At 37.4% G+C, this 26,122-nt stretch overlaps 1 protein-coding gene across 1 annotated transcript in view; it reads right to left on the bottom strand.

Annotated features, from left to right (window-relative positions):
* Positions 1–26,122, bottom strand: part of rundc3b (RUN domain containing 3B) — a gene marked incomplete at its 3' end in the record, with an annotated part of 69,683 nt that overhangs the window by 18,484 nt on the left and 25,077 nt on the right. The window contains 3 exon segments of the mRNA NM_203751.1: positions 2,022–2,107; positions 3,154–3,287; positions 24,176–24,291. Of these exon segments, the coding sequence (NP_989082.1) occupies positions 2,022–2,107; positions 3,154–3,287; positions 24,176–24,291 (336 nt within the window).

Here is a 26,122-nt window from a genome sequence, read left to right as displayed (position 1 = left end):
AAAGTCATCCCAGATGAAAGGTATGCTAGTGGGTCCCCTTATCCAGGTTTGCCCAGGGCAAATTTTTTTTATCCATTTATTAAAATGACCCTGCCGTCACATTTTGTGCCTGAGTGGAGGTAGGTATTTATGAGGTACACAACACATTTTGTTTACTTCCTTTCTGTCCAAAATAAAAATTTCTGGCAGATGTTGGGCCTCATTTATCATGCACAGACAATGTGCAAAGTCAAAAATACCTGTTTTTTTAACTTTACATCATGTTCCTAGATTATGCACATCCTGTACTATAAGGCTTTCTTCCATCCAATAGTGCTGCCATCTGTTGCAAGGTTCAGAGATCATCAATGCCATGGACACACGTGGTCAGTACATGAGCACTAAGGAGTGTTTCTGACCCTTTCCTTATAGTGGTGTTTTCGAAAGATGCCCCAAGTAGCCCCCCATTTTCTTTTCTGCTGATTCCCTGCACATACTCTGTGCTGCTGTCACTTACACTAATAAAATCCAAGATGGGGAACTCCGGTGACAATTTTGAAGGCCTGGATTAATAATACTATAGAGATGCTAAACTTTTAGGCTAGTGTATTAAGTTTGGTATATAAAATATGGTGTTTCTAACCATATTATATATTTTTGGGGCTTAGTTCTCCTTTATCATAATAATAATAATAATAGCTTGTACAATAAAAAGCACATTTGCTAATAAATGGGGAGGAATGTGTGATGGGAGTATGCTTTTAAAGTGAAACCGTAGCTGCCCTTACAACAATATCAAAATATTTGGTGCCTCAGTCACTCCAACATCCAAATAGCTTTTATTGCAAATATTTTTTTTCTAATGACAGTTGGCCTCATTATTATTATTAGGTACACATTACCCCTGGTTAAATATCTTTCAATTATTGCCTACTGAGCCAAGATCAAGCAGCCTAGAGGGGCTCTATGTAACCAATAAAGCTTCACCTCTCAGCACTGCAGTGCCTTCGGCTGAAAGAGTAAAATGTTAGAAAGAGCTGGCTATATTAAGCAATAAGCAGCACGTAGCGAGCTAACCATTACACTTCACTTTGTCTTTCTGTTCTTTTACTGGCATGTTCCCGCTTCTGTACATTGTGCTGGAAGATTCTGCTGTCTCCATTAGCACTTACTGAGTTTCAGTTGCCCAAATTATCCAATGACTGTAATGAAAAAAAATGACTCAGGCCCTTCTGTTACTATTAAATTGGATTTTACAGAGGACAGTGAGATTCTCAAAGGTTTCTTGAAACTAATACTGCCAATTTGCTCTCTGGAGATAAAATGGATGAATGGGGGTAATGGGTAAAAATGAGGTGATCAAAAAATAGACAGAAAAGAAAACAACCAAGGAGGGAAGGAGAAAAACTCAGGGGAAATGGTTTAAAAGAAAATCATTATACACAAGAAAATGTGCTGAGTGTGAAGAGTACACAGTATTATTGTGCAGCATTCTCTTCTGCCCCTGCCTATCTCCTATTACTCTGTGACACTGACATGCTTTCTTACATAATCAGGAACATCCTTTACAAACAAAATAAAATATTATATATATGTAACCCATATAATTACAGCAGCCAAATAAGTGATAGGAAAAGTGTGGTCGTCTCCGGGCCTTTTAGTCAGTGACACAAAAAAGCCTGGATAAATTCTACTTTTATAATGGAGAAATGGTAGTATACTACAGAAGAAACATAAAAATGTTCCATAAGACCTGGGACTCATGGATTAAATACAGATTCCCCTAAGAATTTCAAAATGCTACTTTAATATTATAATAGCAATAGGCAAAGGTATCATAACTACAAGCAGTCAATATCTACCTTCCATACAGTATGTCTCACCAGACCCAAGGTAAGTGATATCAGAGACACTGTAAAAGGCAGAATCACTGATTTATACAGTAAATTACCTACATCCATATGTTATTTAGAGTAATTTTACCCCTTTAAATTATTTAGGTTTCCTATTTATGTTATTTTGCAGAAAAAAATTTGAAGCACCTTGTGGTTTTGTAATCCCTCAGTGCTGCTGTAATATATTCAGAAAGGCGTTTTTCCATCAGTGCAACTCTGATCCACGCTCTGCCCTGCAATGAGAGTAAGAAAACATGACTTGAACATTAGCCAAAAAGTTAAAGATCATCAGCAAAAAAATTGTAGACTTGCAGAACATTTGTTGTTTAATTAAATGCCTACACAGGACTATGTACTATGCCTGATTTAGCTACAAGAATTTTTTTGACTATGCCGATCCCAGCATTCATACTATAAAAGTTATGCTCTAGTAGATCCCATTGCATTGCAGTCAGGTCCATTGTGGCCTTTACCAAGGCCTCCTGATGCAAAAAACTGAGAACAGCCCTAGGCAACACATATCCTACATATAATTATGGCAGGTTCTATTGCTAAAGTATTGTCAGTACTTTAAGGAGAACATGTATGTGTAATTTAATGTAAAATTTCTTAGAGAGACCCCTTCTGGTACATTGTGGACACACCGAAACTAACAATTCTTTGTTGCAGGCAGTGACTCCTTGCATTTCTTAGTGCAGTTCCATCGCTCAGCTATGCTATAGCTATTGCTATCACATTAAATGGAACATACACTCACCCATATAATATAATGTTAAATTATTTATAAATTTATATTGTTTATTTGTTAGATTTCATGATATTAGCAGTTACAATGTACAATGTATATAACAGGAGACTCCTCTATTGGGTGGGGCTGCACAGAACAGCAAAAGCTGAATTTACTGAAGCAAGAGGCATCTGCCCAGTTCAACTGCACCTGTCACCTGATCATTAAAGCTCATTCACTGACCCTGGGATCCTAGTGGACATTTCAGTATAACTGTAAGATTTAGTGGGGCAAACATACGCTGTATATGGTTTCAGAAGCTTATTCAGCGTTCCTGCATTACATCGCTCCTTGCCTTACTGCAGTATTTTTTACCCACCATCACCTTTTGCAAATTTTCCCAAGGCAGAAACTTTCTAAACAGTTCTGATTGCTGCTGTCTTACATTCCCTACAGCAGGCACAGCACAATGCATGCAGAGGATATTCAGCACAATGGATCTAACAACACATGCGTCCATGAGTCTACATTGAACGCCATGTGCTTTCTTACCTTAGCTCTGGATGAACTGACATTTTCCATATTTTCAATGCTACAGATGCAACTGTGAGACACTTTGGAGCAGGCAACCCGTATGTAATCCCAAAAGCTTCGAGGACTTTCATATCCAAACCAGGTAACCTGACCTGCAGACAGCAAGAACACCAATAAGCTACATCTGCTTGCATACCAACATACATTTTTAAAGAACTCCTGTTTGTTTCTTGCAAATAGCCCAAGAAATATGGAAAAAAATATATCTGGTTTGTTTAAACACAACAAATAGAAACACACTAGTTGTTCTTACCAGCTATTAAGGTGGTTTTATATTGTACATTGTGCTTACTTAGGGCAGTGTATTTGCTGTCTTTCTCTTATCTCTTCTCTAGTTCTAGACAGTATGATTCTTACATGGAAAAAAAGATATCTGGTTTGTTTAAACACAACAAAAAAAAAAACACTCTTGTTGTTCTTACCAGCTATTAAGGTGGTTTTATATTGTACATTGCGCTTACTTTCTCTTATCTCTTCCCTAGCTCTAGACAGTATGATTCTTACATTTTTTTTTTCAAAATTAGAAGGCTTATGGCACATGGGGCATACTCTGCAGAGGAGCAGCCAAATCCATCTGTGACACCCTACTACAAAAATGCACTGCAACCCAAGTAAAGTAACCTCTGCCGGTGGGTGTTTAATTCACTGCAGATTTGTCCATTGGAAAGATTAGGGAGTGTAGTACATCCTTCTTGCTTGGTTTCCCCATTTTTGTTTTTGCCTTCCTTACCCTGCCCTAGCCCCCCCAACCCAATACAAAAGGCAATTATCCAATGAAAACATGATCTGACATCAAAAGACAGTGTTCAGAAACTGGAAAAAAATCATATTATACTAGGAACAACTGTTGTTAATGCTTTCAGGATGAGCAATTACATAGGAACAGGTCTTAAACCATGAATGTTCAGCTTTACAATATATTACAATATGCATTTTCATTTTTTTTCACTGTGCGAGATTTAACAATAAATCCTATCTATTGAACATTTCATTTATTTACTATTTCCAGCTTAACTACTTAAAAAGAACAATCCTGCTCTTTCTGCAGTCAAACAATGACTCATTTTGATATTTATTTGGGAAGGATTAGAAAGTGAGCGCAATACATGCCTCTCGCTTGGTTTCCCTGATTTTCATGGCCTTTCTTACGCTCTCCTAGCCCCCAAGGCCATTATCATAAAAACATGGTCTCAAAAGAGAATGACCAGAAACTTGAAAAAAAAATCACATTATACAACAACTGTTGCTGATGCCTTCAGGATGAGAAATTAAATACGAACAGGTTTTAGCCCCTGAATGGTTAGCTTTACCGTACATAATACATGACATTTTCTGTTTTTTTTTTTCTAGCACTGGGCAGTGAGATTTAAAAACAACAAATCCTATCTAACATTTTATTAATTTACTATTTCCAGCTTATCTGCAGTCAAAGAATGACTCATTTTGATATTTATTTTTCCGGGGTTTATAGAGCAGAAACAAGAACAGCAGCAGAGACAAATTTCCATCAGGCTGAGTGCTGTAGTGGGCAAGGTGTATCCGGAATAACTACAGTATATGCAGACAAACAAGCAATTCTCTTGCTGACATAGCCTTCTGCTGCCCACTACCTTAACAATCAACTGCCAATAAAACAACAAGCTGATGGATTATTTATAACCTTCCGTGAGGTTTAAGATGATGTGGATGCCAAATGGATGCCAAAAATGATCACTTTTTCACTGGTTTAGTGAGCTAATTACCAATAACTACCTATATTCACCTGCATGTTTACTCTTCTGCCAGCAGGCTGGTACCTGTGTATGTGGATCATATGACCTATACGGCCAGTCCCCAAAATAATACACATGGCAAGTGTGCTGTATTTAGCATTAAAATAACATGACATGCACCCAGATAATTTTATTTAATTTCACAAAAGGCAATCCAACTCCTTAAATTGTGTCTGAATATGGCATATACAACTTTAAAAATGCCTCTGTGTTGTGTTTTCCTCCATTGTATAGGTATGGGATTTGTTATCCAGAAAGCTCCAAATTATGGGAAGGTCATCTCCTTAATCAAATAATCCAAAATTTAAAAAACTATTTCCCTTATCTCTTTAATAACAAAACAAATACAAAATATCTTGTATTTGATCCAAACTAAGATAATTAATTCTAATTAACATATAATAATTCTAATTATATATAATACTGGAGGCAAAACAATCCTATTGGGTTTATTTAATGTTTAAATTATTTTTTAGTAGACAAAGGTGGAGATCCAAACTATGAAAAGACCTCTTATCTGGAAAACCATGGGTCCCAAGCATTCTGAATAACAGGCCCAATACCTGTATTATCATTTATCTATTATGTGCACATTAGGTAGAACTGTACTCTTGGTTACATATCACATAGTTACATAGTTGCAGACAATAAACAGCATCTGGCCGAAGGCTGGAATCTCTTGAATACACTATAAAGATTAATATTTTGGATGATGTCGCTTGCCAATTAAGGGCAAAATCTTGACATCTGTCTGGTCTTGGGGAACTCTCACTTTACATTAGCAAAAAGAAGTGGACCACTACACAATTGGCAACTAGGGCTTGAGTTTTCATTTGGAACAGTTGTCAGAAAGTAAATGGATCAGGGAAGTCTTTGTGGCAACATGAGCGCTGTTAAATGATAATGCCTTTACTAACATTGGAGATAAATTACTAGTTAGAAAACAAAGGCAAATATTTGATTGGTTGCTATGGGCAGCATCACTAATGATATTTATCTCCAATGTTAGTAAATACATTGATCCCTTGAGTCACAGGAGTCTCATTCTGATCTTTGACTCTGCTATTAGAGGGTTTATTAGGACCACATAATATAGCCATAATATAACTGATATTTTTCCAGCAGTTCTTTGCAGAAGACAACATCATATTTGGGATCATTACACACAACAGATCACATTTGCAGAACCAGTATGATGATTAATACAAACATTTAATAAACTAAAAAAAAGCACCAATGTTACTAGTCTACTACTGTGCATTCTCCACCATGACCTGTTGTAAAATGCATAATGCTTCCAAAAAATAACCATAACCAAACCCCATAGTCACCACACAAGGTACCACTGTATCCGATTATACACAATGATAGGACCTTGTGGGCAACAATAGCAGAGCAGCCATTATGGCTACTAAAAGGGCACCATTCCACATTATGAAATTCCTGTTTAGTAGAGGTGGGCAGACAAAGTTATACCTGAGCCCTGGGTACCAGCATTGTGAATTGCATTTTGCTTAACCTGATCATGGGAAATTGCCATTGCATTTATCCACATGTATTGTGGGGTATTATTCATAGAACTGCCCCAGACAAAAAAAAATGAACATCCCCCTATGCATGAGAATGCCCTTGCCAGTGCCTTTTCTCCAGAGAAAACAACCCCAACCTTGATAGTCTTTCCTCATAGTTTAATTCTTCAATTTCTCTTACCAGTTTTGTTGCACGTCTCTTTACTCTCTCCAGCTCATTAATATCCTTATTCTATAAATACAGAACGTATGAAGGACACCATCAAAGAAGCAGGGACCAAAGCAACATTTAAACATCAGAGGATAATGTAAAAGAAATAGGCTGAATGAAAGCTGGTCATTTGCACTTGCAAGTCCAGTCATTTCAAAACTTAGTAAACTGTCAAAGGCATATACAGTGGTTACTAAATCTAGCCAGGGCCATATTTATAAATAGGTACCTGAGGACCTGTGCCTAGAAGGCAGCAGCTTTGGAGGGGGGAGGGCAGCCTGCAGGTCCAGGTATAGGACCCTTTATCCAGAATGCTCGGGACCAAGGGTATTCCGGATAAGGGGTCTTTCTGTAATTTGGATCTTCATACCTTAAGTCTACTAAAAAATCCATAAAACATTAATTAAACCCAATAGGATAATTTTGCATCCAGTAAGGATTAATTATATCTTAGTTGGGATCAAATACAAAGCAATGTTTTATTTTTACAGAGAAAAATGAAATCAATTTTAAAAAATTGTATTATTTGATTAAAATTAAGTCTATGGGAGACAGGCTTTCCATAATTCGTAGCTTTCTGGATACTGGATTTCCGGATAAAGGATCCCATACCTGTACCTATATATAAATACGACCCAGGCTAGATTAAGTAACCACTGTATATGCCTTTCACAGTTTACTATGGTTTTGTGCAAATGACCAGTTTTCATTCAGCCTATTTCTCTGGAGCCATGCTGTGTAAATCCAAAGGAGGAGCTTGGAGTTGAGAGGTTACCAGGCACCCTGTGATGTCACGCACAACAGAAGTGACATCACGCGCAGTCATGCATGCAACGTCCCTTCTGCAAGCTGGGGGCACACAGCGCTCTGTTAGCTACAGTGACACTAGACATAAATACAGCGTTGAACCTAGGTTCCAAAATGTGATCAGATAAAACAAATATTTTATTCCAATTTCATGCTTAACAAAAAAAGGTTCTGTAAATTGACTGATGGGCAAAATTCTGGGCACCATTTTTGTTAGCATAATGCTTTTTTTTTTTTGCCAATGAGCGTGTCTTGGAAACTAAAATCATCACGAATTGAATTGCTATAGAGTTTTGGCTGATGCATTCGCTGGGATTATTATCTCTTCTTGACTTCCTAAAAGAACGTTCTAAATTTAACAATTTTATTCTGGGCATTAACAGCAGATTAAATATATTCATATTAAAAGGCTTCATTCTAATCTTTGGTCCATTCAAACTTATTCAAATGGCTCTATTCATATGCAGGGCTTTTCATTTCTTATATGCAGAGGAAAAGACTGCTGTCAATTTAGAGATTCCAGTTCATATGTATAACTACAAAAAATGAAGGAAAACTATATAGACAAACTATGCCAAATACATTCATATTCTAAAGTTTACAGAAATACACATGGAAGGAATGCTATATAAATGTAATAGGCTAAGGAGAAAATAAAGATGTACTGTTGATGTACACAGCTAGTTACCTCAGGGCAGAGCCAGATTATGTGCCTAAGGCCTCATCTGTTTTAGTGGCACTCACAGTCTAAGCAAGTAAAACGGTGTTGAGTACATAGGGATTGGCAGTGTTGGACAGGGGTCAGTACACCCAGGGCTCAGTTTGTTCTTAATCCATATCTGTCCTATGGGTCTTTGCTAGACATTATGCTATAAGGATGGTTGCTTTAATAAGGATAGGAATACCCAATATCATATGTTTAAATTCATGCCTTTGTGGACTGGTTGAAGAGCTAGGAGGCACCCATACTAGAAAGCAGAATTGCCTTTTGTGAAATAACCTGGGATAATATTTTCAGGATAAAAACATTGTGAGGCAGGAGAAGTCACCAACAGCAGTACTTTGCTTAAAACATGCATATACCCTAGATTGTATGCCAAAGCTCCTTGGGGGAACATTTGATTAAAAAATAAAAACTGTGTTGGGCTAAGTATCCCCAAAGATATAATTTTATTTTTAGCATCAATAGCAGCAAATAAAACTCCAGGAATTCAAATTAGTAAATGTAACTGCAATATTCCCAAAATACCACATCAGAGAGCTGCTGCTCCCTCTGTATATGCAGCGACAGATTTGTATGTGCCTCCGATAATGCTCTGCAATCCGTATTTTTATATTAGTGCAACCAAATGAGTCATTCTGTTCATCTCTGACAGCCAGTTTGACTCAACAAGTAGGAAGCTTTGTCCTTCATTAGTGTGAAATTTTTATTTCAAATATGAAAATAAAGATACTTCAGTGCATCCATATAATAGGTGGTAAAATATAATTAAACAGAATAACACCTTATATATAAAACAGAAAGTTTTGTTTTGTATTCTTTATGCATTTGGATACAACATGAACTAATGTGGCAAATATTTCTCAGGAACCATCCTCTCATCCATGAAGATATTAGCAGGTACTTTTGTCTCAAAAAACAATAGGCCCCCGCAGGCAATGATGCCATATGACATAGCCCATCTCTGTTTTTTGTTACCACAAATCATTTATTTAGACACAGAAAAAATGCAACACAACTTTTTCAGAGAGAAAGTTTAGGGCTCTAGCACACGGGAGATTAGTCGCCCGTGACAAATCTCCCTGTTCGGGGGCGACTAATCTCCCCGAGTTGCCATCCCACCGGCGAAAATGTAAGTCGCCGGTGGGATGGCACACGCGGCGGCAAAATTTCGGCAAATTGCCGAAAATGCCTCGCGAGGCAACTTCGGCGATTTGCCGAAATCGCCTGCGCATCGTGTACCATACCACCGGCGACTTATATTTTCGCCGGTGGGATGGCAACTCGGGGAGATTAGTCGCCCGCTAACAGGGAGATTTGACGCGGGAGACTAATCTCCCCGTGTGCCAGAGCCCTTACACCCAAAAATCACATATCTATTATCTGACCATGATTTACATGATGTAGACCAATTAACAGATACAGTTAGTCCTTATCCTATTTTCTCTCCAGTTTGGAATTTTAGCAGCAATTCAGTTGATAGAGTACAATTTACCCTAGCAGCCAGGCAGTGGGTTGCATGAGAGACTGGAAGATGATTAGGAGAAGGACTGAATAGACAAGTAATAAAAAGCAATAAAAGAATGGGATCCCTTATCCGAAAACCTGCTATCCAGAAAATTCCGAATTCCGGAACGGCCATTTCCCATAGACTCCATTATAAGCAAATAATTCAAAGTTTTAAAAATGATTTCCCTTTTCTCTGTAATAATAAAACAGTACCTGTACTTGATCACTACTAAGATATAATTAATCCTTATTGGGGACAAAACAAGCCTATTGGGTTTATTCAATATTTAAATGATTTTTAGCAGACTTATGGAGATCCAAATTACGGAAAGATCCCTTATCTGGAAAACCCCAGGTCTAAAGCATTCTGGATAACAGGTCCCATACCATTAATAACAATAAAATTGTAGCCTCACAAATCAAGCTTTTTGACTACCCCTTTAATACCTAAACCACTGGCCACCAGCACTACTAAGGGGTCATTTACATCACAAGTGCAGTGAGCAAAGTGCAATTTTTTCAAAATTGTGGTTGCAAATGGGCAATAACTGTGACACAACTGCAAATAATTATGTAAAAATACGGAACTGCACCTGCATATCTGAAGCAGGAGAAGGTAAGGAGGATCATCAAGAAATGAAGCTGAATTTAAAGTAAAGTTTAGAAGTAACAATAAAAAATTAAGTGCAAAAAATAAGTAAGAGCCTTAATGTACCCAAAAGTTTAGATGTATAAAGCTAAGGCTGTTACTATAGATACTGTGGAAGTTATAACACATTTATGGGCCCCTCAAATTACTGTGTTTCAGGGTAAAGGCACTGGATTTTAATGAATGACAAGACTCAATTCCATGATAGCATTATTTACGCTCAGAAGGGCTGCACTTGGACATAGTTAAAAGGGAGACACTGGTACAGGTGTAATTTAAAGTGAGTCTGCCAAAAGACCATTTACAATTTTATAAAGGCGCAAACAATTTGTACCAAATGTATACATATTTTGTAATTATTAGTAGTATTTTGCTTCTCAGAGTGCTCCACTTTTGCAGTTTACATTAATTTTCTATGTCAAGTAGTTTCTGAGATATTAGCAGTTTTATACTGCTCAGCAGGCTTTCAACAGCTTTTTCAAAGCCCAAAGTGTCAGCGACCCTGCCTATGCACTTTCTCTTGTATTTAAAGGAAGACTATACCTTCAGAATGAACATTTATCCAACAGATAATATATATTATAATAAGTAACCTATTATAGAATCTTAACATTATGGCATATATATAATTAAATTTGACTTTTTACAAATTTCACCTCAAGCCACCATTTTGTGATAGTCAAAGAAGTGTGAGATTAAAAGACACAGCTCTGTCCATTCGTTGGCTTATGTGACCTAATGTGTATGTGTGCCTTTGGATGTATGTGAGCACAGTGAATAGTATGAGCCAGAGGTACAGCACTTAGATAATTGCCATTTTAAGTACTATTTCGAACTATCCAATGGCACATTCTACTAGAAAAATATATTTTTGTGTATAATAGTTTATTTAGATAAATCAACATTTAACATATGGGCTGTTTTATGCAATATCATTTTATAGAGACCTGCAATGTTCAGGGGTATCGTTTCCATTTAACCCTAGGGTTGCGGACCCTCAGTTGAGTTAAGGCTGATGCCACACATGGCGTTTTTACGCTGCATATTTTCTCAGCCTAAAAACGCCGCACAAGCCACACAGCCCCTGACTATGGCGTTTTTAAGCCTAGTACTGGTGACGTAGCAAATCCCGTTTCCATGGTGCTAATAGTGCGAAATAGTAAAAAACGCTGCGTATTTCCGCTAGGTCTGGCAGCTGCCTTTGTGTATACATAGGAATAGCTTGCTGTGCAAATACTGGCGTATTTCAGCAAACCATTGAAAAATCAGTGGTAAGGCGTTTTCTAGTGTATTTACGCTTTGTGTGGTTTGCTTCAAGTCTTTTCAAGTTATTTCTATGGATGATGATATCGTGCGTTTTTCAGCCGCCGAGAGAATTAGAAAATACCCATGCTTTAAAACGCCACGTGTGGCATCAGCCTAAAAGCCTGCTATCAGCAGTCTAAAAATGCAAATATCTCAGAAACAGCTAAAAATAGAAAATGGATGCAAATGACAAAAAATGCTCAGAGTAGCATCCTGAGTAAGTTTACATCAATGGTAATTGACCTTCCTTGTTCCATAGGAAGTACTCTCTTGCACTGCACCAAAAGAACAAAAGTAAAATAACCAAGAACAACTGGCATGGAATAGTTCTATGAATGAATGTTTATTTAGTTCCGCCTCTATTTCAATAAATAAAACCAGTTTCTGCATGCACGCGTTAATTTGCTTCCCTTGTTTAATACAAATGTGCTGTTTTGATATGCTTTTTATTAAGTGCAAATGACATGAGTTTTGGCTTGTTGCCATCGCAAATGCAAACTAAATTGATATTTTTAACCAGGCGTAATAGAGATAGACTCATCGGGAGCAACAGCTGAATATGTGCTTGGTAGTGAGCTTGTATATAACCTTGTTTAATTAGACAAACTGAAAAGCACAAGGATGCTCTGGAAGCAACGACATTAATGTCTATTTTCACACCTCATAGACTTTGGCAGATTATTAACTCTGCTTTCAAGCTGCAGCCTACAGCCAGGAATAAAGGAATAATGCAGTTCACACACTTGATCCACCCAAAACCTTTACCAGAGCTGCCCAATCCTCACCCCTTATGCAAGAAGCCACACTCCTTTTGTGGCACTCCAAGCACCCCCATTGACTGGGCCCTGACAAGACTCCCTATGATGGCAAAATTGCCTATCCCTCTGAAGGCAACCTACATATGCTGTGTGGAATCTACTAGACAACTTTTTGTCATTATTCTCATTTTGCTACCTGTTAAATGCCAGCACTGTGAGGAACATGCTTCTGGGAACTCCAGGAATACAAGGAGAAAAAACCAGGGGAGACAAAAGAGGGTGGCCTTGGGGTCCCCTAACGTCAAATTCGGGACACCAAACTAGCACAATTTGCATTAAAAGCAAGGAACAACTGAGTCAGTCTGATGCAACTCAATTACACTTACATTCTTGGAATAAATGCTGCACTGTGGGTAAAAAAATATGGCGATTTACATCTGAAACTGCACTTTGCACACAACACTTGCATATATAAATGACATGAACAGTATTCTAGATATCGAGAAGCTACAGCTCAACATTCCATGGCACTGCCTGTCACTTGTTCAGACCAGTTTGTTCAGTTAATCATTTAAAGGAAAACTACACCCCCAAACAATGTAGGTCTCTATAACAATATATTGCATAAATAAGCCCATATGTAAAACCTTGCTTCATCTAAATACCAATTTAATAAAAATATAATTTTCTAGTAGTATGTGCTATTGGGTAATCCTAAATAGTAAAGTGCCATTTTAAGAATTAAGAGCCGCCTCCTGGGATCATAGGATTCACAGTGCACACAAACAAACCAAGGCACACATACATGCTAGGCCCCATCAGCCAATTAATGGACAGAGTTCTGCCTTTTACCCCACACTACTTCCTGTTACAGTTAGAGCGGCATTATTTCCTGTCAGCTGATCTCTGAGGGAGCACCCAGCCCATCACTAAATGGTGGCTCAAGGGAAAGGATGTAAAAGGGCAATATTTACTGATATATATATTCCAGTTTGGCGAGATTCTTTAATCTGATATAAACTATCTGTTGGTTAAGTATTCATTCTGGGGGTATCATTTTCCTTTAATTAATCACCATAATGTATTAAAAAGCCAAAATATCTAGAGCTCTGTTAAAAATTATAAATTTCTCAAACTATAGGCAAGAAAAAAATGTGAAAATACAAAACTTGGTAGCAGAAAAATAAAGAACTGAAATATTAAACAAAAATATAACATTAATACTAACAGGAAATGCTATATACTGTACAATTATATATTTACAAATTGGTACTGATGTCTTAAATCAGGGGTAGATAGCAGTCTAGCAGTAGATCACTTTAAAGTTTCTGGTAGACCACGAGGCAGGATGCCATCCCGCAACTTCTTTTTTCCCCCAATACACCAGAGCTTGAGTGTGGTTCGCTCTTGCCATCCGTCCTTGTAGTTTCATCCCAGCATAGAAGATTGTCCCTGCCTGGCCACTGTGTATATTTGTTCCCACTTTATATTTGTTTCCATTTGTTCCCACTTTATATTTGTTTCCATTTGATTTCACTTTATATTTGTTTCTATGTGCAAACTACAAAGTGTACTGTGAAGAAGGAAACTAAAAAGTACTACAATCCTTCACATTGAACTACATTTGCATACTGCTTTGTTTGAACTTCTACAATGTTACGTGGGCATTAAATTTTGCACTTCATTTATAATTTGCTATGTGTATTTGGGTATTAAATATTAAGAGTGATACTTTTACTTTGTTTGCACCACAAAAGAAGTTGCACTATTTCTATAATGGTAGATCTCATGACGGATGCCGGGTAGATCACAGGTGACAAAGTCTAAGCACTCCTTCATTAAATCAATAATATTATACAAGTAACAAGGGCAAAATAATTGATTGTAACAGTGGGTTTATTGCCCTTTTAGAATCAATTTAATACCCTCATTTTGAAGTCTTGCAGAACATCTTTTTATTAATAATAGCAAAATAATAAGAATGTATCCTTAGAGAACAAACCTAGCAATACAGTAGTTTATTTGCTTTAGCAGCCACTAAGTAACTCTGCCTAGAGTTAGCTACAAAAATCCCTAAATCTTTCTCAATTAGGGAGTTCCCAATACACTACCTCTTAGGGGCTGATTTACTAATCCACGAACGGTCCGAAGGCGTCCAAATGCGTTTTTTTCGTAATGATTGGTATTTTGCGATTTTTTCGGAAATTGTCGCGACTTTTTCGTAGCCATTACGAATGTTTTGCAAAATGTTGCGACTTTTTCGTTGCGCTACGACTTGCGCGAAAAGTCGCAACTTTTTCGCAGCTTTGGCGCAGAGTACGAAAGTTTCAGATTCATTCAAGCTTCAGTATGGTGACTTTTCTTGGGCCAGGTTGGAGCTGCAGAGTGCCATTGAGCCCTATGGGAGACTTTCCTTGGGCCAGGTTGGAGCTGCAGAGTGCCATTGAGCCCTATGGGAGACTTTCCTTGGGCCAGGTTGGAGCTGCAGAGTGCCATTGAGCCCTATGGGAGACTTTCCTTGGGCCAGGTTGGAGCTGCAGAGTGCCATTGAGCCCTATGGGAGACTTTCCTTGGGCCGGGTTGAAGCTGCAGAGTGCCATTGAGCCCTATGGGAGACTTTCCTTGGGCCAGGTTGGAGCTGCAGAGTGCCATTGAGCCCTATGGGAGACTTTCCTTGGGCCGGGTTGGAGCTGCAGAGTGCCATTGAGCCCTATGGGAGACTTTCCTTGGGCCAGGTTGGAGCTGCAGAGTGCCATTGAGCCCTATGGGAGACTTTCCTTGGGCCGGGTTGGAGCTGCAGAGTGCCATTGAGTCCTATGGGAGGCTTCCAAAATCATGCTAAGTCTGAAAGTTTCGCCCGCTGCTTAGGAGCGCTCAATACGAAAAAGTCGCGACAAGATACGAGCAAATCGTAATGGCCACGAAAAAGTCGCGACTTTTCGCGCAAGTCGTAATGGTTACGAAAAAGTCGCGACAATTTATGAAATCTCGTAACGCCGATGAAAAAAATCGCAAAAAATATGAAAAAGTCGCAAAATGTTCGTTTTCCAATCGGAATTTTTCCAATTCGGATTCGGATTCATGGGTTAGTAAATGTGCCCCTTAGTGTATAAATAGGATTTATTATATTTCTACCAAAGTCCATAACCTTGCATTTATTAACATTGAACCCCATTAGCCGGTTTGCTGCTCAGTTCTCCAATTTATTCAAATATCTCTGCAGAGAGGTAACACCCTGCATGGAACTTACAGCCTAGCACAATATAGTATTATCACAATATAGTATATATGATGTGTCTTTTTTATCAAATGGAATAATATATACTGTGTATTGTTAATTTTATTGGTGTTTGTTATGGCAAAGTTGATTTGGGTAATGTCTTTATATGGCACCTACGATATGAACTAGTTAGAAAGTATGCATCCCTTTTCCTTGACAAGTGACAATTCTTATGCACAACTATTTTTATGCGTGTCTTTGATGCTGATACCTGAATTTTTGTGTTAAATTTAAATGTGTCAGGTAAATATTAAACCATTTGCATGTATTTAAAGTGTAATGCATTTGTGTTTGCTATATTACTGTGTCCAAGGCCTGTAAAATACTGTTTAATTGCTGTTTAATTACTGTTAAAAGTATTGCCATACCTGGGAATACTGCAGTTCATTGTGGGAGCTCAGGCTCCTATAAAAGGCGGAAAGGTTGTGCAAGCAGAAAGTCAGTCATTGTAAAGAACAAGTGGGAAGTGGTGGTTCTCAAAAGAGCTGCCGTATGTTAATAGCAAGTTTTTTATTATTTATATATATATATATTTTATTTCTAAACAAAATTGTTATATACGTCTTATAAATTAGAAGGTTATATAAACAGCACTCCTGACCACCCCCCAATATGTCAATGACATGTCCCACTAAGGTCAAACAAATCCTTTCTCTGCCCAAAACCTACAAAAGTCTATGTTGGATAAAAGCCAAGATAATTTTAAGTGTTTAAATAGACATTTGAAGGTTACTATTCTGCAAGGCAGGCTTAATATCTCCACGTAATATACCCAAAATGATGTAGAGATCCATAAACATAATTACATTTCACCCATGTAACCAAAGCCCTATGACTATAAAAAAATGTCCTGGACAGAGGTCTTAGATAGCCAGTTTGGAAACATTTACCAGGTGTCTCCTATGACAGTCATCAGTCATTTCCCTACTGCTTTACTACTGGCTGACAGTCCTAAAACCACAGCCTACAAAAAGTTATGTATAGTATTTGAAAGTGCTAGAAAAAAATGCTCTTACTGGCGTAATCATAAATATTTTCCAGTAGGTATACAAGGCAAATCTGCTTATTTTCACAAGCATAATTATAAAATGCATTCCAAATTGTCCCCTTTAACGAGGATGCTGGGAGCTATATGTTAGATTTGTTGTCCTTGCATTAGGCAATTCATTGACCGAGAATCCTGTCCGATAAATTAATCCTAATCAGAAAATACACAGCTGTGTAGAAAATAAACGCACATTCTGTTTTCCACCAGAATTTTATCCATACCAAACATGCTGCAAGAATTTCTGTGCAGCCTTAGAGAAGACAGTTAATTTAGATTACCATATGCAGTCTTCAAAGGAATTCATACAGAGGACAAATATTAATTAGAATTTGAAAGCAGATATGGAAAGTAAAGGCCAGTCAGTGCATAAGTGCTCAATTTCTGTTTTACAGAGAGGTGATATAGGGACACATTAAAGGTATAATTACCGAAGCTAAATGCAGGGGCTGAATAGAAATTCTGAATTTAGAAATTCAGCTCTTGAGGAAATTCAAAATATGGCAGGATCTAATTGCAGAACGGAATTGCTTGAGAGGTATCAATGAAGAAGAAATAATCATGTTATATTCAGCATGGATTCTGTGGTACTGTGAAAGGTGAGAACAGAATAATTGAAATGATTTGCAGAGAGACCTCAGAAATAAGCATTATGTCCCTTATAAACAGAAAATCATACATTTGGGCTCATTCTCTGAGGCTGATCAATTAGGGTCAGGATACTTACTGCAACTGATAACTGAACCCACACTTCAGCTTCTGCAGAAGTCATAAGTGAGCTTATTTATTAAAGAAGGGGCCCCCAGAATGCAGTATAAAGTGTTGCACCCTCTTGGGAGGTCCAATTACACATATTTTTGTGTATTTTTATTAAGAAGTTAATAAATACACAGTGAATATTGATAGTCATTTGTGGAACTGAGACACTGAGACCATGTGGATCAGTAAGGAATTTTATCCCAATCCAAGAGTACAGTTTTTATAAACCTAGAAAATAACAGTCTGTCAACATTTAGCATTCACCAAACAGCAGACTGACAACATAAATCAGTGGAGTGTGTAAAAAAAAAAGCCAACTTTATAAACAGCAGGTATTTCTCTAACTCTGTTCTGCCTGACAAGATTTAACACGTAAGAAGTCTTTGCACACATTATCTCTTCAGACTTGAATATAGATTCAGGGACACAGGCATTCTCCTAAACTTTAGGCCAGACAGTCTTTCGAGTGTCCACAATGCAAGACCATGGGCGTCCGCAGAAAATTTTCCAAGGGGGGGCAAGTAAGCTAGCATCATCCTGCAACAGATAAATATATATATATTATTTTTTTTTTTGCAGGATGATACTAGGGGAGGCTAAATATGGCCCATACACAGACTGACCTATAGCTAATGTGACACTGCTGACGTAAAAAGTTAACCTCCCAACTACCTCTTGCCGTTCCCACTGACTCCCAGGGATACTGTACAAAAGTGTGGGTGGGGGTGCTTTTTTTTTTTACCCTAAAATGTTTAGTATTAGTAGTAAAAGTATTCATACGCGCACTTCTGTTAGGGGATCTGCAAACATTTGTGTTTGGGATCAGTTAGCTTAAAGGGGTAGTTCGCATTCGAATTCACTTTTATTTTTAATGGTTTTTCAGTTATTTAGCTTTTTGTTCAGCAGCTCTCCATTTGGTATTTCAGCAGCTATCTGGTTGCTAGGGTCTAATTTACCCTAGCAACCAGGTAGTGATTTAAACAAGAGATGGGAATATGAATAGTTAAGGGGCCTACTTGGAAAAATAAGTAATACAAAATTATAATAATAATAAAATTGTAGCCTCGCAGAGCAATATTTTTTGGCCCCCATTTGAAATCTGTATAGAGGCAGAAGAGAAAGGCAAATTATTCAAAAAAATTAATTAGGAAGACCAATTGCAAAGTTGCTAGGAATAGGCCATTTTATAACATACTAAAGGTTAACTTAAAAGTGAACCACCCCTTTAGATGTGTTTATGTTAGTTTTATAGCAAGAAAGGCAGTGGGTACTGACTCCCCATTATATACAGTGAGACACAGTCCGTAGTTACAAAACCAGCACATTATATGCCATGAGAAGCAGTGGGTACTGATGGCAGATATTCAGGCCCTGGCACTATAACACTGGCACTGATACACAACATTGGCCCCACTGTAACTTACTATAAATGAACAAAACAATGACAAAAAAAAAAAAAAAAATAGTAAGTGCAAAAAACAACAACACATATATAAACACACAATGAGCTTTTTCAGAGGGAAAGAGTTAACTTACCCTCCATGTGTTAGGGTAGGGGATAGATTATAAATTAAACAATTTAATGTTAGCTAGTGATTCTTTAGAACTGTATAGTACCTGTGTATAGTACCTGTGGGATGAAAACTGCAGCAAAAGTTGAGAGTTGGTTCTCAGGTAAAGTTACAGCTGCAGATTCATCTTTTCAGTCTTTATTTCTGTTTCCAGTTTGCAAAATCTCCCGATCCCTGTGTGCATCTGTGCTCTGATTGGTCAATTTTACTGTCTGTCAAGGAAGCTGTGCTCTGATTGGTGAATCCACAAGAAGAAAGATCCAATCGGAGCACAGCAAAAACGGGCTTGAGGGGAAAGTGCAGAAACGGAGTAAGGTTTTTGTTTTTTTTGCTACTTTTCCAGGGGAGGGCAAGTGCCCCCTCTTGCCCCCTTCTGTGGACGCCCATGTGCAAGACATAGCTTAAGCTGTACACATTACTTCTTTTTCACTAGAAATCTCTAATCTACTATCATCCTTACTACTTCTCAATTTCATTCTACTCCACTGTAACTCAGTGTTACTCTACTACTAGATCATAAATGCACCCTCTTCTCCATTTCAGTTTACTCTACTCCACTATAACTGAATGTTACTCTACTTCTAGCCTCAGAACTACCTTTTTGCTCCTGCAGCTCCAGTACTGCATTGTTTCTTTTTGTAAGTTAAAAACTGCACACTGATCCCGTGTCCTCTTCCCAAACATTTTCGTTAATATTAAGCAAAATTTACGGCCATTTCTTTGTGCATTGGCAAATGGAGAAGGTATTGTGCCTTGTAATCCCTGTAAAAATTGCATCTCTTAGGGGCACATTTGCAAAAGTGCGAACGCTCCGAGCGTATTTTCGCCGATTTTTTCGGGTGTCCGCATGACTTTTTCATACACCACACAACTTTTTCGGACGTCTGCACGCAAAAAATCGGAATGGTTTTACCGCTGTTTACAATTGTTCGGTACGAAAATTTTGTGACTTTCGGATCGCCAATACGATATTATCGTGACTAATGCGATTTTTTCGTAAGCATTTTCGTGATATTTGCGATCTTCAATCACAATGATCAATCACAATGATCAGTAAGAGATATGGTATGCGTGGAATTGCCCATCAGATGTATGTTGGTAAGTTGAGTTGAAGTCGAAAGAGAGTGGGTTTGAAATGATGGTGTTGGGAAAAGTGCAAAATTTCAACATTTTCCACTTTCGAGGTACTTGGTGAAAGCAAATAAGAGTAGTCCCAAAGCTATTTGTCAGGCTTCATATGGTTTATGGAGTCTTTTAACTTATGCATGGGGCAATTATTGAGAGATGTAATGAATCCTAGGAGTAGTGACTATAAAAGCATATTGGGAGCTTCAGGATTAGGGACAAACCAGCCATGTATATGTGACAGTTGTGCTGAAATAGTCTATAGATTAGGGTCCATCATCTATCCCACTTTAGTAAATGGATGCCTCTATGTCATGAGGATAATGATAACATAAATTATTTGGGGGTGCAAAATTATTTGTTATTACATTTTTTAAACTGAGGAAAGCAATGTGCCCAGTGCAAGAATGGACAATAAAAATTTGATACAAATCAAGGTCTCGGCATTGAACACATTCCTCAGTTTAAAAATAAATCAAACACATTTTCAATGAACAAAAAGGTGAACTCCAAGATCACTGAGTCATTAATCTGGAACTGGCTACCAGTAACACTTTCCCTCTTATCTTTACTTAATTTATCTATAGATAAAAGATGACAAAACATAAAAGATTTTCTAATCGTTTAAAGATCAAACACCAGACATTTTGTGAAACGAAATTGCAGATTACTTATGTCCTCTCTGGAGCTCACTGACCTGAACAGCCGCAATGACAACTTTTAGTAAGAGTGGATTCTGATAATATAGAAGAGTTGTTCTGTTTCAGAACAAGGACACTGAGGTCTTAGTGCAAAAAGGATAGTTGTGAATTATTGCTGTGGGTCTGTTTAGCCACCCAAAGCAGTAACATAGGGTTCCCAAATGGTGTAAAAAAAATAATAGTATACAGTATGCACTTGTATGAAAATCCTGGATTGCTTGACAGTGTCAGTGTCAAAGTGGATGATTAGGGGTGATCAAATAGGAAATGCTGCAGATTATCAGTCACAAACAAAATATCCATACAAGCAATCTGCTTTCTGATTGCAGGATCATCCCAGCAACCTGACTGTATTTTATTGTGTCCATATGTTCATTCTTATTCATAGCTGTGTGAGCAGCCTTAATAGTCTGGATGAAGCAAAATCAACCAACAATGCTACGGAAAATGACTTCCAGTGGTGATGGTGGTGTTACCAAACAATAACTTTAGAATATATTTTGTAGAGATTGCAGTATCTGTAGTTTACCCAGGAGGAATTGTATATTATTCTCTAAATATGTTGTCATATATGTTATCATTATTGCAACACAATAAGAACATGTATAGACAAGTGCTAAATACATATATATAGGGCAGATATGCAGGCGTTAGACAATTCTGATAGCTAGATTCTTTTTTGAAGTAATCAAATTTTGAATTGGAAATTTGTCTGCGTTTTATGTCCCCCTCCAGCCCAGCAGCATGTTGTCTCTGGAAAATAAGTTAGGAGAACTGAATATATCCCTGACATCACTGAGGAGTTCCAACAACAGCAAAACTGATTTGTAGCCGAGATCTGCTCAGCACCAACTTTGTACTTTATACTGGGTGACCGCAATATTATTCTATAGCCATTGATAACCTAAAAGCAAAATATTACTCTTTCTCAAACATTTGGTGGCAATGTATATTCATATTAAATTAACAGTTTGAATACACATTCCAACATATATCATTTATTAATGTAATGAAAACATATTTGTATATATCCCATATTTGTTATACAAAGCTAAATAAAATGCTAGAACTTTAACCAATAATGTTGCCTTCAAATACATCGAAAATGTAAATCATGGAGGAAAACTGCCCAGCATGGGGTATGATGTGAATCAATAAAAAGAACTGGAAAGACTTAATTCCTTATTGTGATATCAGGCTTTCTTATAATAAACAGTGTATATAATTGGTTTGCCATCTATTAAACTTAATTTATGACATTTTTAGAATTACATCACAATATAATTACATTGACTGCATAATAAAATGTAATTGGACAATTGAAACAATGTAGAAATTCCGTTAAATTGGTTTAATACATTAAAAAAGGAGTTAGCTTTCTAAACAAAGCTGCAAAATCCTGTGGCCTAGAGCATAAGAAAGGAACAAACAGGTAAGTCAATTGATCAAAATATGAGACTGAGCAATAAAAATACACAAGTGCGGAAAAAAACAGCAACTCTAATGCTAGTTTATATAAAAAAAACACTTATTCAAATGTCTTAAATGAGCTGGAAAAATAACATTTATTAACACAATTTCCATTGACTTCAGTGTCTGTTGGGGAGCCCATGGTTATGCCCTGTGTCCTGACTAAAATAGTTTCCAGGGTAACATTTTGCTGTGGGGGGCTAGTTAATTACATTTACATTATACATCTGAGCTTCTCATTCATTAGCATGTAGATTAAAAGTGTGTTTATGAGGGTGTGACACCTGTCAAATGTAGAATCAACTGGGGAGTTATGAATGTGCTTTTTAACCACTGTATAGGAACTTTCTTATTTTATTATGTGAATTTACCTAAACAAGTTTTTATCAGAGGTTATATTAATACAGGTGCCAAGCCAGTTCTGTTTGTGGTAGTGAAGGGTGGTAGGGTATAAAGTTCAAATGTAATACAGTGGGTCTGATTTATAAACACAGGGCAAATCTGCAACTGGGCAGTAACCCATAGCAACTCATTGATCATTAGCCAGCTGCAGGTTGCAAATCAAAAGAAATCATCTGAGTGGTTGCCATGGGTTGCTTCCCAAGAGCTAAACTATTAGAAACATACATTTCTCAGTACAACAAATGTCATTATATATATACGTCAGAAGAATTGATAACATGGTGGTTAGAAATGGTCAGTAAATGCTATGTTAAACATTAGGTAACCCAGTCCTTGACTGAAACAGATGATGCCCAAGGCTTCACCCTGAATCAAAACTTGAACAAAGATAAGGGAACAGAAACCAATTCTATTTATATAACAATGCATTCAAACTAATTGGCAGATATAAGCCTTCTGTAGACCAACCTTTTGCACTGTTGCATGGGGTATGGCGAATGTGGGTATGCTGTTTATATGTGTGGATGTCTATGTTTAGTCCAATATAGCCCTTGTATGGCCACACAATTCAGTAACAGACAACTTCCTCAGTCCCTAAGATGACATTGTGGTGGTATTTGCACCTAAGCATGTGTACCTGCTCTCAAGACACAAATGGGGAACCACTTCATAATGTGAAAAAATTGTGTGACTGCTACTTGCTTCAGTAAGGGCCCAAACCGTTTGTAAAAGCACTGTCCTCGCCTCTGTCGCATGTGTGTCATATAAGCTTCAACCATCTGGCCAACAAGAATATCTTGGGACATTTACACCAACCCTTGTACTATAGTAGGTACATCTCTGAATTACTATATAAAAAAAAACTAGGGACAATTAATTCAGCAGATAGTACATTGATAATTTCATTCCCATTAGTCTAAAAGGTTCCCAAATCCCAGATTTGTCTCACTGTGTATGAGATAGATGCTCTGCTAAAATACAATGGTCATTTATCAACACTGGGCAAATTTGCCCATGGGCGGTAACCCATGGCAACCAATTAAATTATTGCACACATTGTTCTACCTGCAGCTGGCTGAAAAAAAACAATCACGGATTGGTTGATATGAGTTACTGGGCAAATTTGCCCAGTGTTAATAAATGAGACCCATGCACATTATTAGTGCTGGCAATATTCTAACATTCAGTATGGTCTTAAAAAAAGGTAGTTAAAATAATGAAACACTAGCTATGCTGTTTTCATTATAGTGACATCCTTTGTGCCACATGAAAAAAAATATTGAAAATGCCAGCTGTGCAATTATGGCTAAAATGGGTTTAAATATATATACAATTGAACATATGCATGGTGGAAGGCTTAGGTTACCTTTAAGGCGATGGCTTAGGATCTGTTCCAGTATAGAGGCAAAATTAACAAATTCTGGTGCAGAGTCATCAATTGTCTCAAAGCAGGAACGGTCAATTAATGTCTTCACAGAAAGCCTGGCAAGGAAGAAACGGGTTACATTTTGATGCATATGAATGTTAGTGACATAGCCAACAGATTACAATAGAAGATTGGAAATTCAAACAGCAGTCACTTTAGATAACAGATCTTTAAGTCTCTCCTTTGCCCCCACATAGTTCACTTTTTGCAACAGTTCCCTGAATATTATAGTGCAGCAAGTAAAAATATGCTTGTTATTTACCCACAATGCAGTTTCCTCCCAGAATTTAGTGTTTTGAATTCTGTAAATCCAGAACACTACTGTGCTGATGCTGATTTACAGACAAGGGCGTTTTTGTAGTAAACTTACAAAACTCTATAAGACAGCAGCTGTACAGACTGAGGCAAAACTAGTTATTACGGTGGGACTGTATTTGTACCAGAACAACAATATTCAACCAGTCATATTTACTCTTAAGGGCATATTTATTATGCTGTGTAAAAAACGTTGAGAAAATTTGCCAGGCTTCGCCATGTAAAAACCGGTTTAAAATTGGCATAATTTTTTACGTGTTTTTTCTTCTGCTAGAACTTATGTAAAATAACACCGTTTATTCGGCAAATTTCTTTTACACAGAATAATAAATATGCCCCTTAGTGTTATAAATCAGAGGTCTAACACTAAAGTAAAAATATAAGTGTGTTTTCATTGATAGTCTAGAATATTTTTAATGCAAGATGGGCATAGATTTCTACCTGTAAATATACCACTGATATAACAACCGGGCACTTAATATCTAGTTCCTGCTTTATAATTAAAAAACATTTATAATATGGAAGTATCCCATGACCTGTAGCAGTGTAAGTAGGTATTAACCTGAGAGCCAAAAGATAATGACGCCCCCGCCAAGTGTTTATTGTAAACGGATTAGGGAAGGAAGGAAAGTGCTATTATGTTGCTCACAAAAAGGAAAAATCAATGAGAAAAAGCCATGAAGGATATTGTACATTGGCCAGGCCCGGAGCCCCCCTGGCACTTTTGGAAGAAATTTGGCTTGAGGTCTGAATTTCCAATTGACTTTAATAATAAGGCATTTTGCTTACCTTGTAAATGTAACGTCTGCCTGCACGTCTGCACAAAAGACATTCTGGGTGTACAATGATGGGCATGCCATATATATATATGGTATAGTGTTCTGGATTTACATAGATTTATATAGTGTTCTGGATTTACACATTTCAAAACACAAAATTCTGGGAGGAAACACTGCATTGTGGGTAAATAAAAAGCATATTTTTACTTGCCGCACTATAATATTCAGGGAACTGTTGCAAAAAGTGAACAATGTGGGGGCAAGAGGCTTAAAGATCTGTTATCTCTTTCTAAAGTGACTGCTATTTGCATTGTGCAACTGACCCCCCGAAGTGGCAGAACAATGTACATACATATTTTTTTTTTACCAATTTACTTGTAAGGTTCTCACCATAACTATTTTTTTCATCTGCACCCAATACTCATGCTGTGAGTCACTTTTCACCTGCTCTGATTGGAGTCCGCAATATCAATGCACTTATAGCAAGCTGCATGGTTGGAAAACATCTTAGGGGTGTATTTATTAACATCACCAGTGATGGTTTCTATAGGTCTATAGGTTTCTATGGGCAACATCACCGATAATGTTTGTCTCCATTGTTAATAAATACACCCCTTCGGGTGACAAAACACCAATATGTGGTCTAATATGCGCGTTAAGTTTTTACGCTACGAAAAAGGCGCGACTTTTCGTGCAAGTTTTAACGCTACGAAAAAATCACCAGATTTTGCGCAACTTTCGGAATGGCTACGAAAAACTCGCGTTTTTTCGCGCAAATCGTATTGGTAACGAA

The sequence above is a fragment of the Xenopus tropicalis genome, chromosome 6 (assembly GCF_000004195.4).
Source record: "Xenopus tropicalis strain Nigerian chromosome 6, UCB_Xtro_10.0, whole genome shotgun sequence".
NCBI lineage: Eukaryota > Metazoa > Chordata > Amphibia > Anura > Pipidae > Xenopus > Xenopus tropicalis.
The sequence above is the reverse complement of the archived record's forward strand: the minus strand, read 5'-3'. Positions and strand labels throughout refer to the sequence as shown.